The sequence below is a fragment of the Hippopotamus amphibius genome, chromosome 10 (genome assembly GCF_030028045.1).
Source record: "Hippopotamus amphibius kiboko isolate mHipAmp2 chromosome 10, mHipAmp2.hap2, whole genome shotgun sequence".
In the NCBI taxonomy this organism is placed as follows: Eukaryota; Metazoa; Chordata; class Mammalia; order Artiodactyla; family Hippopotamidae; genus Hippopotamus; species Hippopotamus amphibius.
In genome coordinates, this window is record NC_080195.1 from 18,760,554 (window position 1) to 18,774,071 (window position 13,518).

At 35.7% G+C, this 13,518-nt stretch overlaps 1 protein-coding gene across 8 annotated transcripts in view; it reads right to left on the reverse strand.

The window, feature by feature from the left end:
• The window catches only part of TUSC3 (tumor suppressor candidate 3), a 174,439-nt gene that overhangs the window by 98,757 nt on the left and 62,164 nt on the right, over positions 1-13,518 (reverse strand). For all 8 annotated transcript variants that reach the window (XR_009047754.1, XR_009047752.1, XR_009047753.1 and 5 more), the window contains exon 3: positions 1,350-1,467. Coding sequence is in view for 5 of the 8 variants with exons in the window: in XM_057697255.1 (XP_057553238.1) it covers positions 1,350-1,467 (118 nt within the window). In the remaining 3 variants the exon portion in view is untranslated. The remainder of the gene's footprint in view (positions 1-1,349; positions 1,468-13,518) is intronic.

Below are 13,518 nucleotides of genomic sequence, written 5' to 3' on the forward strand. Positions count from 1 at the left end.
CACACACACACTGAGCAGCACTTCCATCTGATGATCTCTAAAGCAAGTCTCCTGAGAGTCTATACAGACCTATAAATTACATGAAATAATATTTGGATCTTATAGTACTGTAATTTACCTTTACAAGGTTATTTGAAATTACACATTTATGTATATGTTTTTCTTTATTTTTATATTAGCTTCCTAGTGTGTAAGCTCCTTATCGGGAAGAACTATATGTATGTTTTTCTCACCAATTCAATAATATTTCCTGAATAGATGAACAAAAGGAAACATGCCCAAAAGGTGAAGAATACTAATAGGAAAGACCAAGGGTAAAGGGTACTGAAGGCAAAAAAGAGAGAATTTATCTTATTCAACTAGAAATTGGCAAAGAATGAATTATCAATCTGGAAGCAAGTAAGCAGAAACACTCACTAATGGATCATTTACAATTAGCTTGAGTCTTTACAGAACTAAATGCTTTTCCATGACCTGGTAAAGAATTGTGTCAAAGTGTCACATGTGAGAAAAATAAAATAGACCAAGATGCCCAAATTAATCAATGCTGGGTACTGCACTAAGTTTTACATTTGAAAGGCATGATCAAGTAGTGATAAATACAGAAAATTAATAATTGCAGAGTAACAGCAAGGATCAAGAAGCCAGACAGCTGAGCTCAAATTCTATCTCCATTTCCTTTTATCATCTCCATATACTAACTGTAACTTTGGACAAGTGATACAACCTCTCCATACCTTAACTTCCTCATCTGTGAAACAGAGATAAAAACAATATATTCTCTTTGGATTGTTGTGAAGCTAAATGAAAGAAAATACATGAAGCACTTAGAAGAGGCCTTGGACTGTAAGGACTCATGGTGGCAATGATGATGTCATCACAACAAACTCCAATAGGATTCGTATCTTTATTGGAAGTAGGACATGAATCCCACTGGGTTAGGGTCCCACCCTGAGACCTTCATTACCCCCTTCAAGGCCCTATACCTCCCCAAAATAGCATAAAGGTTAAGTAAAACTTACAGTGAATCTTATATAGAATTTCACATATTTATGCTAAATACCACCCAAACCACATACAACTGAATATCAAAATAAGGCTAATGCATGTAAACTGCCACTGTATGCTGAAAAAACATATTTCCTCTAAAATGGAGAAGTTAAAATGTGTTTATTCACTAAAGGCAAACACTGTGTAATGATAAAGAGGACTCTAACTGTAATTATTTTAATCATATCACAGAATTAAGAGCTACTCACTGTAGTCACTGAATTGTATTTTTATCTGGCAAAGATGTATCAATCATAACCAACTCTATTAAATATGTTATTAAAATAAAACTCTTTTACCTGTTGAAAAACGTCTGTTCCCTCATCATAGTCCACCATACTGAAGAAGAGTTTGTTACAGAATGCAGATGAATAGCGCCAGGAGTTGGCCAGTATCTGATATTCCTCGTTAGCCTGCCTGATGAGGATAATGGGACAGAATAGAAACATTCTCAGTATTCAAGTATTAACAAAGCTATTAATGAAACAGGTAATTCTAGGGCAAGAGTTGGCCTGTTTTAGTATGGACTGCAAGCAAACAGTAGATTTTATATTTTAAATGGATGTAAAAAATAAAAAGAATATTCCATGACATGCAAAAATTATATACAATTCAAATTTTATCAATCATGAGTAAAGGTTTATTGCAATACAGCCACGCTGCTTCATTTACTCATTCCTGTGGTTGCTATTATGCTATCTAAGGGCAAAGTTGAATAGCTCTAATAGAAAGTGTGTGGGCAAAAAGTCCATCCTGACCCTTTAAATGAGAAGCACAACAACTCTTATTCTAGAGGATAAAAGCATTTTGTGCCGTCTCCTATACATATAACTTAAATCTTCTGATGATTTTTAGTAAAAGGCATAGAGCAGGTTTTAAGAATTTTGCAATTCACTTTAACAAAGAAATAAAAATCATGGATATAGGTTTTAAAACTGTAAATACAGTTATACTGCACCTTTATATATTCCATCTATCTAAAAATGCATTTACATTCACATCTAAAAGTAAGCAAAAATTTGAGTAGCTAAACCAAAGGCCACAAACAAGCCCTCCTCTAAGAGCATATTTACTCCTATTTTGAATTCATTTCTATTGGACATTTCATTGATATGCCAGACACGAAAGCTCTATTTTTAGGTGTAGGCATAGGGTAGAAATAAAGAAACAGTGTTGCCAGAAGGATGTAGGCACAGTCATGGAAAAAGAAGCAACAGTGACTGCTAAAACTTTAAAAAGAGTGGGGGGGCGGGGGGCGCTTCTTCCATATAGTTGACTATTCACAGGAGATTTGGGGAGTCTCTCTTCCAAAAGAAGTCTAGATATAAAGAGGTAAAACCCCACAATCACAAAAAGACTTGGAGTGGAGTCAGCAGCAGATGAGATTTCAAGAAATATCTGGAAAACGTAAGGCTAGTGGAAAAGTTCTGATGGAGGAAGCTACAATCTCCAAGAAGACTGCAGTACAGGAAGAAGCTAGGAAAAATGCTGGATTAGAAGCAGCAGAGATTCTGGGTCTGAGATTTCATCTTGCTAGCCAGCTAGCCTGTGACTGTTTCACAGATGCTGGCAGAAGCCATGTGCCTCCTGGGTTAGAGACCTAAAGGACTTTATTCTTCATGTTTGTCTGCATCAGTTCCCCACGCCCCCAAGTTCATGGGCTGGCACAAAAGGCCCCTCCTGGATACCTGCACACACTGTTCACTGTGTTACAGGAGAGCAATACTGAATTTGGGGGACTTACTGTTTTTATATCACATGATAACAAACCCCATGCTTTGTTCCATGAAAGACATAATGTCACTCCTTAAGGCTTGTCACGGCACACACAACCCTTGCATTCTTGGCCTGCCCAGCAAGAGCATGCAGGATGATCAGAGCCCATGGCAGCCTGCTTTTCCCAACAGTATTCACAAAAAAATAACAATGCCACATAAAAAAGAGCATCTTTTCTACATACATTATTTTCTTAATTGTTAGCTATTTATAGAAAGCTTCGATAGAACTGTTTCAACTGCGTAACTATTCAAATATTTTCAAAGTCAAAAAAAATTAAAAAATTATAATAAAGAGCAAAGAAAGTAAAAGAGCGAGCACTTAAAAACAGAAAATATGATTTCTCAAATTAAACACCAATATTAGAAAATAAGAGTTAAATAAAATTCACAGAACAAAATGACATAGGTGGACAATACTGGTGGGAAGAAGGAGAAAGGTACCTAGACATATAATCCAATAAAGCCAACTTTCAAACAGAAGGAGCCCCAGAAAGAGAGGAGACAAAGGAAGTATTTCTGGAAACATAATACAATTAAAGGAGACTAAGTATTCAAATTAAAATCACTTCCCAGGTTCTGGATAAGAGGAATAAGAAAAGACCAACAGAATGTAATATTTTAGAACATTATGGATGAAAAGAAGATACTACAAACTTTTAGGAGAAAAAACGTACTCAACAAGGGCAAACAATGAGGTTGGGATTGGACTGGTTAGTAGTAGCAGCTCTAGATGCTGGCAGATAACAGAATAACGCCTTCAGAGTTTTGAGGGCATGTTATTTTCGATCTAGAATTGTATCAATATATCAAGCCAAACAATCAATTAAGTCTGAAATAAACATATTTGAAGAAACATAAGTAATATGAAATTACCTTAGGATATAACTGATAGAAAGGTACTATGAGTGGAAAAAATGACAAAACCCGAGAGCATGACAGAAGAACTATATGAAAGGAAAAGGGGCAACTAGAAATATGGTACAGTAGGAAAGGAAGAAGATGTATAAGAAAGCTGTGATCCAACTACGAAGCTATGAAATACAAATCAGAATAGGAATTTAATTGGACTTCAGGATGAAGAGAACAGATTCTAAGCAACCATTATAATTAGGAAAAGCTGGAAGATATCAAGACTATTGTAAGACATATTTGGTCCTACAATAGGAAAAATGACAACAGCAAAATGAATATAAAAGGCAAAGTCTAAATAAGAAGAAAATTAAAATGTATCATAACCTTGACTAATAGGTGATGGAAAAGTTAATTAGTTTGAACACTTTCTTTTGCGTGGGGGAGGCGTCATAACAGCACTGTGGAAAAGGAACCATAATAAAAACCTACGACTTTGCAATTGATGCTATTTATGTGGAAACAGTAAGTTAACCTACAGAGCACAGATGTAATAATGGTTACAGTGTACTTGCTAATCTTCAACAGAGGCAATCAAGAGCTACCACTTCAACTTATGAACAAGAACTAGAAGGATGCTACTTACTGTTACAATAATAAAAGAAAAAAAGAAAACTATAAAAATTGTAAGGGGTCAGATGAGTTAAATCCTCACCTATTAGAGCCAGAAATGTAAAGATCAAGTCTACTGTATGAAATATATAAGACTACCATTCAGAGACATGAAAAAAAAACAGCAGAAGAAGAAAACACACTGTGACTGCCTCTGGCTAAGTCTGCAAATAAGTGAGTGAGAGGGCTAGGGACATGCTAGGCCCTTTCTTACTAACAAGGAGCACATAATATTGCTATGATTAAAATATATCTATGTAAGAGGGCTAAATATGAACAAGGCCATAATCTGAGGTCATTTAGCATAAAGACCTTAAGGGCAGGTTTTATGAGAATACAGTACAAAAACTGATCACTGCAAAGGTCATCCCGAGACTGCCTTCTGCTCAGTAGGCAGAAAACTATATTGTATTTATTTTGAATCTGTTCAATGAAATAGTCACAAACTTTTAAAGCTTTGGTGGTTAAATAAGATTTAACCTGAGCACCTAATAGCAAGAAGTGAGCCAATCTCCAAGGTCTCTGCTCAATGGAGTTGATATTTTAGTGAGGAGACATATAATAAACAACCAAATAAACAAAAGAAAATCATTAAAAGCTAAGGTATAGACTGAGAAAAAAAATTACATGCAATTGTATTACAGAAAACCATGGAGGATCTACTTAGATGACAGGGTCATAAAAGGCTTCTCAGATGAAGCTGCACTAATGCTCACGTCCCAAGGATGAGAAAAAGGCATCGCTGAAGACAGCTCGACAATCAACATTTCAGGGAGCAGGACGAGCAAGCACCAGGGCCAGAGCGGGAAAGAATTTAAGATGCTGGCGAAATGAAGCTGTGATAAAAATGGGAACATGCTCTCTGCTTCCTGGAGGAGTACACATGGATTACGCAGTTTATACCCTCCCTCAACTATGTGAAACAGTGCCTCAGGGCTCCTCTTGCAATCCTAAATACAGAGTTAGGACCAATCTGAGCCCTAAAATCTGATTTGATTTTTGTCATATGGAATATAATATTACAGGTAATTATTCCTCATTGATTTTCAAAGAAAAAAATGTAACGTCACGCAGTGATTTGGCCCTGATGATTAAGCAGATCTGAACATCTCTGCATCCTAATAAACCTTCAGAGACAAGTGCTCCCTTAAAAAACTCATTAAAAGGATGGCATTAAAATTAAGAAAAGTTTGTTTTTACACAGAAGAACATTTTACACAAAAAACATTTTAATTTTTAAAAAGAAATTTAGGGAAACGGCAAATCCACAGAAACTGGCATTCATGTGATGATGATATTCTAAGAAATGAAAATGCTTCATTTTGAAAAATACAGAGGAAGAAAACAAATTTTAGTATTCAACATCTGTGTATAGTGTCTTATGGAATGATATAACAGTGGAATAATCATGGACTTCTTTCCCTCATAATGTTATATAACCTACCCCAGACCTATTAGAATCTACTAAGTATACATTGATTCACTCATTAATTCACTGCTCAAAAATATGTTAGTGCCAACAATGTGTCAGGTAATGAAGGACTGAATAATAAGTTCAAGGGCCCTGACCTCAAGGAGGATGTACTCTAGTGAGAAAAAGACGCCTCATACAATATATATACAAAAATCTCCAGTAATTAGAAACACTCTGAAAAAAATAAAACAAGAAAATGTGATAAGTAGTATTGAGGAGTCAAAGAGGATGAATTCATTTTGCCTGCAAACTCTGTTTTCCACATCGTCCACTTTCTCAGTTTAAGTGGGTTCTATCCTCCGTTCCGAAGTCCTAAACAGGTCCCCACTGCCTACACAGTGAGGACCACAGGTAGAAGACAAGGTCCCCCATCCCCTGGCTGCAATTTACATCTACAGTCTATGTCCACATGAACATACCACACACTCAAAGGGTCTCTGTTTTGTGACACCCTGTGTTCATTCTTTAAGCTTTAAAGCATTAAAGCCTCTGCTTAAAATGTCCTCCCTTCTTTCAAAGCTTGCTCAGAAATGCCCCTCCTTCAGAAGCCATTTCAAATCTCTACAGTACTTCAGGCAGTTGTCTGAAATGGAAATTCTCAACTACTGTGCAGTGCTATTTATTTTATGTATATTCTGTTTTCCTTATACACACTATGTTTATGCACTGATTGTTTGGTGGCTACAACCTAGTCCAGAATAGGCATTTAATAAAGGTTTGATTTTCTAAAGAGTCAATATATTATATACACCCTAAAACTAAATACTAATTATAACACTAAATCAGAGATTTTGAATTCTGGAGAGTCTGACTAAAAGCCCACTTAGTTTTATGTCACAGGTTAATGTCTCTTTTAAGGCCAGTTTGCTTCCCTGTGCTGGTGGTCTTAGGAAGAAAAAAAGAAATACCTTTAAGTCTTGGTACCATCACAAATATGTGCTATTTGTCAAAGTAACAGTGGTCATGATTTGAAAGATTATAATGACTAAATCATCTCCTAACGTCATGTTCCTAACATCAGTTTCATATGCAATATAAAATCTAGATCTTAATCACTGATGATACTTATTCAGCGTTTTAATATGTGCTGCAATAATAAAGAAGTATACCTCACAATTTCCACCCTCAAGAAGCTTGTTAGAGAATAGAATAGACATACACTAACACAAAAGTAAGATACATATATTGAGAAAAGAATGCAGATTGTAGATGCTATGCAGCATATGGAAGAGAATGGGATCACAGTGGATTGGAACAGCTGAACAAAGTATGAATGTAGAACTATTCAGAAAAGAATGGAAGGACTAAAATTATAATAAGAAAGGACAGGAAGAGAATATTAAGGTAACAGAAGCAGTATAAACAAAGCCAGTCTGAAATGTACATTACATAGTCAAATAATAGAAGTTTCACATTAGAAAATAAGGAAAGAAGAGAACTGGAAGCTCACAAAGATAAATAAGAACTTGACTCTATTCTGCAAATAGTGAACTACTATGCGTGTTTTGAAAGAAGTGGATTATGCAAAATACTAATTAAGAAAGCTGTATCTGGCAACAGTGTGCATAATATACTAGAGGAGAAAATAAATGTTTGTAAACCACTTAGAATGGCCATAATGGTCTAGTTGGGAAAACATATGAGGCTATTAAAATACTATATCAATGAAGATATGACCTATTTCTTACATATTCTCGTTTAGAATCCAGAGCACCAAAGCAACCAGCAAAGTTTTCTACACATCTTGCTTCTAGTTAGGAATCTATCTGCTGGAATAAAGAATTCCAGGCGAGCTAAGCAAATTACATTTTCTCAACACAAATACATTACTTAGAGAAAATTTACTACTGACGAGGTAAATGGGGGCTTTCTTCTATTGAATATAATTTAGTAGCAATAGGACTAGAGACGAGATCTGTTTGTTGCTAAAAATAATTCAATAAGCCTGAGAAATACACATTTCAATACTGATAATACCTAGAGTATAAAATACCCGTTAGAAGGAATGTACCCCAGTAACATAAACCCTGTTCTCTAAACTTAACTCCATTATCTCTTATCCCTCCATATTCCAACTTCTTCATGCTTAACAGGGGATAGAAGAAGCCTAACGACAAAGAAAGTCACCGGCTTCTTGCATATGTTTGTGTCAGCTTAGACTAATGAGCAAAGGCATCACTAGTACTTGTTAGAACCCTTCAAACTTCACTGCCACCCGAAACAAAGTTGAAAACAACAAATGCTCCAAGCATTTAAATAAGCACATTTCCAACACTGTCAGCGAAAACAGTATCTTCTAATAGTTCATAGGAACATTAACGACATAAGTTTACGAATGGAGGGCATGCTGTAAATTTTTCTAAGCTATTCACATGCAACCTGAAGAGGGCAGTCAAGTTGCAGCAAAGCATCCAGGGAGGCTGAAGCAGTAACTGCAGGGCACAGTTCTGGTAAAGCTCTTCTATTAAATCGTCTCAATTTTTTATTACGGAAACAAGAAAAAAAAATCACTTAATCCAAATGCTGTAACATTTTATATTATAATCCTTTTAAAAGGGTTATGTAAAACTAAAAAGGATTATTAACTCATCTCTAGTTGTATATATTTACTATAGCTCCCATAATTAATGTAATTTTTTTCTTTTATGCCCTTGAAGGGATTTTTAAATATGGTTTCTCTTTTTAATGTTACTCAAACTTCCTATAAAGTAACAGATGTATATCAAGATCCCAATGTATTCCTTTTATAGTTATATAATTATGATGAATTATATATAGATATAACTATATATTGCATAGATATTCCAAAGCACGTCTTCATAAAACCTCAAATTAATCAATCTCTATAGATAGTGATATACAGAGATATGGTGTGAGCGAAATCACCTATTACTTACGGTTCTGATACCCTGAAGAGAAAAAACTGGTAAACACCACCCTGCACAAAGATTTCAACACTGATTTCTCTCTGGTTGTGCTATACGTATTCAAGACCCTGTTGAATATACTGAAATATTTTAAATAGACCCAATGCCCCTGAAGAGCTGAAGAATCAACAGTTTACTACCACTTTGTAATAGGCTGTATAATAATTCACTACTTGTAAGAGAAAGATGTGTTTATTACACCTATGTTTTCTGTGCATCTATTTTTTCCCTGGAAAACAATTCTAACATGAACATGTGATTCCAACACATATCTTACAGCAAAAATGTATGGGAACATAAGCGATATTAAACTATATGCAACATGCATAGCTGCAACTTAGTCTATGAGTCAGCAGAATTTTTGTTATGAAAAATGGTAACACTAACACACAAAAAAGCTTGAAGGTTGTATGCTAACTGACACATAACGTGGCTAAAAGAAGACTGGAACTGTGTAGAAATTAGGAACTTTAGTTCATAATTTGTTTTCAGAGATCATACTGGTGTTGTAATTCTAAAACTATTTTATATGCACTGAAAGAGAGCAAATGAGCAAATATTAAGTTGGCCAAATGGTTCATTCTGGTTTTTCTGTAAGATCTGATGGAAAAAAACTGAATGAACTTTTTGGCCAACCCAATACATCACTATTGCTGGGATCCAGGTTTTCATTTTGGAGAAAGGAGATAAAACTATGGAATGGGGAAAAAATGAGGAAAAACCCAACAGTGTTAGTTGCTGGGATCCAGGTTTTCATTTTGGAGAAAGGAGATAAAACTATGGAATGGGGAAAAAATGAGGAAAAACCCAACAGTGTTAGCTTGGAACAGGAGATATCCAGTTGAAGTCATAATTTATGTGTGTGTGTGTATACATATACACACATCCTCGCTCTACCTACTAAAAAAGGCCGAAAGCAAAGATACTGTCCCAGCAGTAAAGAACATAACTTGCCCAGTTCTTGCTTTCTAAATATCATTTCCTACCAAAAAGACAAAGGGCTCCTTGAAAAAAATGCTTCTTGCAGTTCCATAACAGGGAAAGTATAAAGTAGGCTTAGAATATTTTGTTAAGCCAGAAAGCAAAGACTAACAGAGGCATGTAACAACACAGGAGTTGGTTTCCACTGGTCAAATTTAGGGCACCTTGAACACTGAAGAAGAATAATCACAGAAACGGATTAGTGAATAAAACAAGAATCTTTGAGTTGAGATACTCAAAAGGGCAAATGGAGGAAGAAAAAGCTCTCCTTTATAGAAGAATACCAACTAATTAATGTAGAAGCAATGACAGAACGTTTAAAAATCACCCCTTCACAATCATCAATGTATTATCAAATTCAGGCAGAGATTATCAATGGATGTTACAACTGCTGGGTAAAAAAGTACCAAGAAACAGGATAGTCACATTATCTCAAAATATGCTCCCTCTTAACCCACTCAGCTCCCCCAAACACTTATCACAAGGGAAAGATATACTTGTACAACAGAAAGATGTGGTGATCACCACCTTGATCAAGTGATTGATTTCATCACTGGTATTTGAAAGAACTAACATTATGTGCCTGATATGATGCAAAAAGAAGTACACAATAAAAGGAATCCAAATTGGAAAAGAAGTAAAACTGTCACTGTTTTGCAGATGACATGATATTATACATAGAAAATCCTAAAGATGCCACCAGAAAACTACTTGAGCTAATCAGTGAATTCGGTAAAGTTGCAGGATACAAAATTAACACACAGAAATCTCTTGCATTTCTATACACTAACAATGAAAGGTCAGAAAGAGAAATTAAGGAAACAATCCCATTCACCATTGCAACAAAAAGAATAAAATACCTAGGAATAAACCTAACCAAGGAGGTAAAAGACCTGTACCCAGAAAACTATAAGACACTAATGAAAGAAATCAAAGACAACACAAACAGATAGAGGGACATATCATGTTCTTGGATTGGAAGAATCAACATTGTGAAAATGACTATACTACCCAAAGCAATTTACGGATTCAATGCAATCCCTATCAAATTACCAACGGCATTTTTCACAGAACTAGAACAAGACATTTTATGATTTGTATGGAAACACAAAAGACCCCGAATAGCCAAAGCAATCTTGAGAAGGAAAGATGGAGTTGGTGGAATCAGGCTTCCTGACTTCAGGCTATACTACAAGGCTACAGTGATCAAGACAGTATGGGACTGGCACAAAAACAGAAATATAAATCAATGGAACAGGACAGAAAGCCCAGAGATAAACTATGGTCAACTAATCTATGACAAAGGAGGCAAGGATATACATTGGAGAGAAGACAGCCTCTTCAATAAGTGGTGCTGGGAAAACTGGACAGCTACATGTAAAAGAATGAGATTAGAACACTCCCTAACACCATACACAAAAATAAACTCAAAAAGGATTAGAGACCTAAATGTAAGGCCAGTCACTATAAACTCCTGGAGGAAAACATAGGAAGAACACTCTCTGACGTAAATAACAGCAAGATCTTTTTTGACCCACCCCCTAGAGTAATGGAAATAAAAACAAAAATAAAAAAGTGGGACCTAATGAAACTTCAAAGCTTCTGCACAGCAAAGGAAACTATAAGCAAGACAAAAAGACAACCCTTAGAATGGGAGAAAATATTTGCAAATGAATCAACAAAGGACTAATCTCCAAAATACATAAACAGTTCATGCAGCTCAATATCAAAAAAACAAGCAACCCAATCAAAAAATGGGCAGAAGACCTACATAGGCATTTCTCCAAAGGAGACATACAGATGGCCAAGAGGCACATGAAAAGCTGCTCAACATCACGAATTATTAGAGAAATGCAAATCAAAACTACAGTAAGGTATCACCTCACACCGGTTAGAATGGGAATCATCAGAAAATCTGCAAACAGTAAATGCTGGAGAGGATGTGGAGAAAAGGGAACGCTCTTGCACTGTGGGTGGGAATGTAAATTGATACAGCCACTATGGAGAACAGTAATGCAGGTTCCTTGCAAACTAAAAATAAAACTACCATATGACCCAGCAATCCCACTCCTGGGCATATACCCAGAGAACACCATAATTCAAAGACACATGCACTCCAATGTTCACTGCAGCACTATTTACAACAGCCAGGACATGGAAGCAACCTAAATGTCCATCAACAGATGAATGGATAAAGAAGATGTGGTACATATATACAATGGAATATTACTCAGCTGTAAAAAGCAAAGAAACTGGGACATTTCTAGAGACATGGATGGACTTGGAGACTGTCATACAGAGTGAAGTGAGTCAGAAAGAGAAAAACAAATACCGTATATTAACATATATATGTGGACTATAGAAAAATGGTACAAATCAACCAGTTTGCAAGGCGGAAATAGAGACACAGATGTAGAGAACAAACATATGGACACCAAGTGGGGAAATCGGGGAGGGTTGGGGAGGAATGAACTGGGAGATTGGGATACCAAATTGTACACTCTAAATATATGCAGTTTATTGTATGTTAACTGTATCTCAATAGTTTCCAAAAACAAAAAAAACAAAAAAAAACCTGACACTCTCAAAGGAAAAAAATAAAAAAAGTACACAATCGCTATAGTACTTTAAAAAGAGGCAGATTATATCATTGAATTAATGTCAATTCACTTAAAAGTAATAATGGTATTCTGATTATGTAAGAATGTCTTATTCTTAAAATATGCAAACTGAAATATTTAGCAGTGATATTTCATGATGTCTATAACTTATAAGTACATTTGCTGGTATGTAACTCATTTTTTACTTAAACTTAAAAGAACCCTACAAGGGTTAGGTCGCAAACACTGCAGTCACCCACAGACAGTACACCAAGAGGAATTCATGATGAAAAACAGGGTGAGGCACCCTGTGCTTTGGATAAACAGGCCCTTAGATAGTTAGACGCATATCTCAGGAAGAATTTCAATGACCCCAGATTCCCGCATCTTTCCAGACACAGAGAAGCACTAAATTATTAACTTGAAATATCTGTTTTTTTGGAACTAGCAGTGATCTTTTACCAAGATGTGTGCCTGACTGCATGTATTTCCCAGCCAAAAAAAACATATATGTAAACTGGCTCCCCCTCCCACCCCCACTTCAGAGCAGTTCCTTAGGACTAACAGAGTGGCTGTCTCCCAGGCTGTAGTCCCCATAAGATCCTGAATAAACTCACAACTCTGTGTGTCTCTCTTCAAGTCGATGAGCAAAATCAAATGTGACAAAATGTTAAAATTAGTGAAATCTTAGTAAAGGGTAGATTGGTACCTTTGTACTACTGTTTCAATTTTCTGTAGGTTTGAAATTAAAAGATGAGTGATTAAAGCTGGACTTTATACACAAATAATATAGAAAACAGAGCTCAGAGAATGCTACAATGTCACATAAATAATGAAAGTTCATTGAAAACATCCATTTATTCATTGTAAAAGAGTTGGGATTATCCAGTGTGAGGAAGAGACACCTAGGAAGAAACTGAATACACTGAATTTATATCGTATGCCTTCGACATAAAAGAAATTAAACTAGACAGAGCTCAGCAATAACCCTAGAACATCATTTATATTAAACTGGTTGTGGATTCAATCAAGTCTGGAACAGTCCTCACGTATTAGCCAAGCCAGGCAAAGAATGTGTGAATGGCATGAGAGTTTGCCAGTCTTTGACAAAGAAGTGAAATACTTTGTCCAGGCAGCCAGACATACTAGAAAAACTTAAGAATTAAGACCATGGAGAAATATTATCC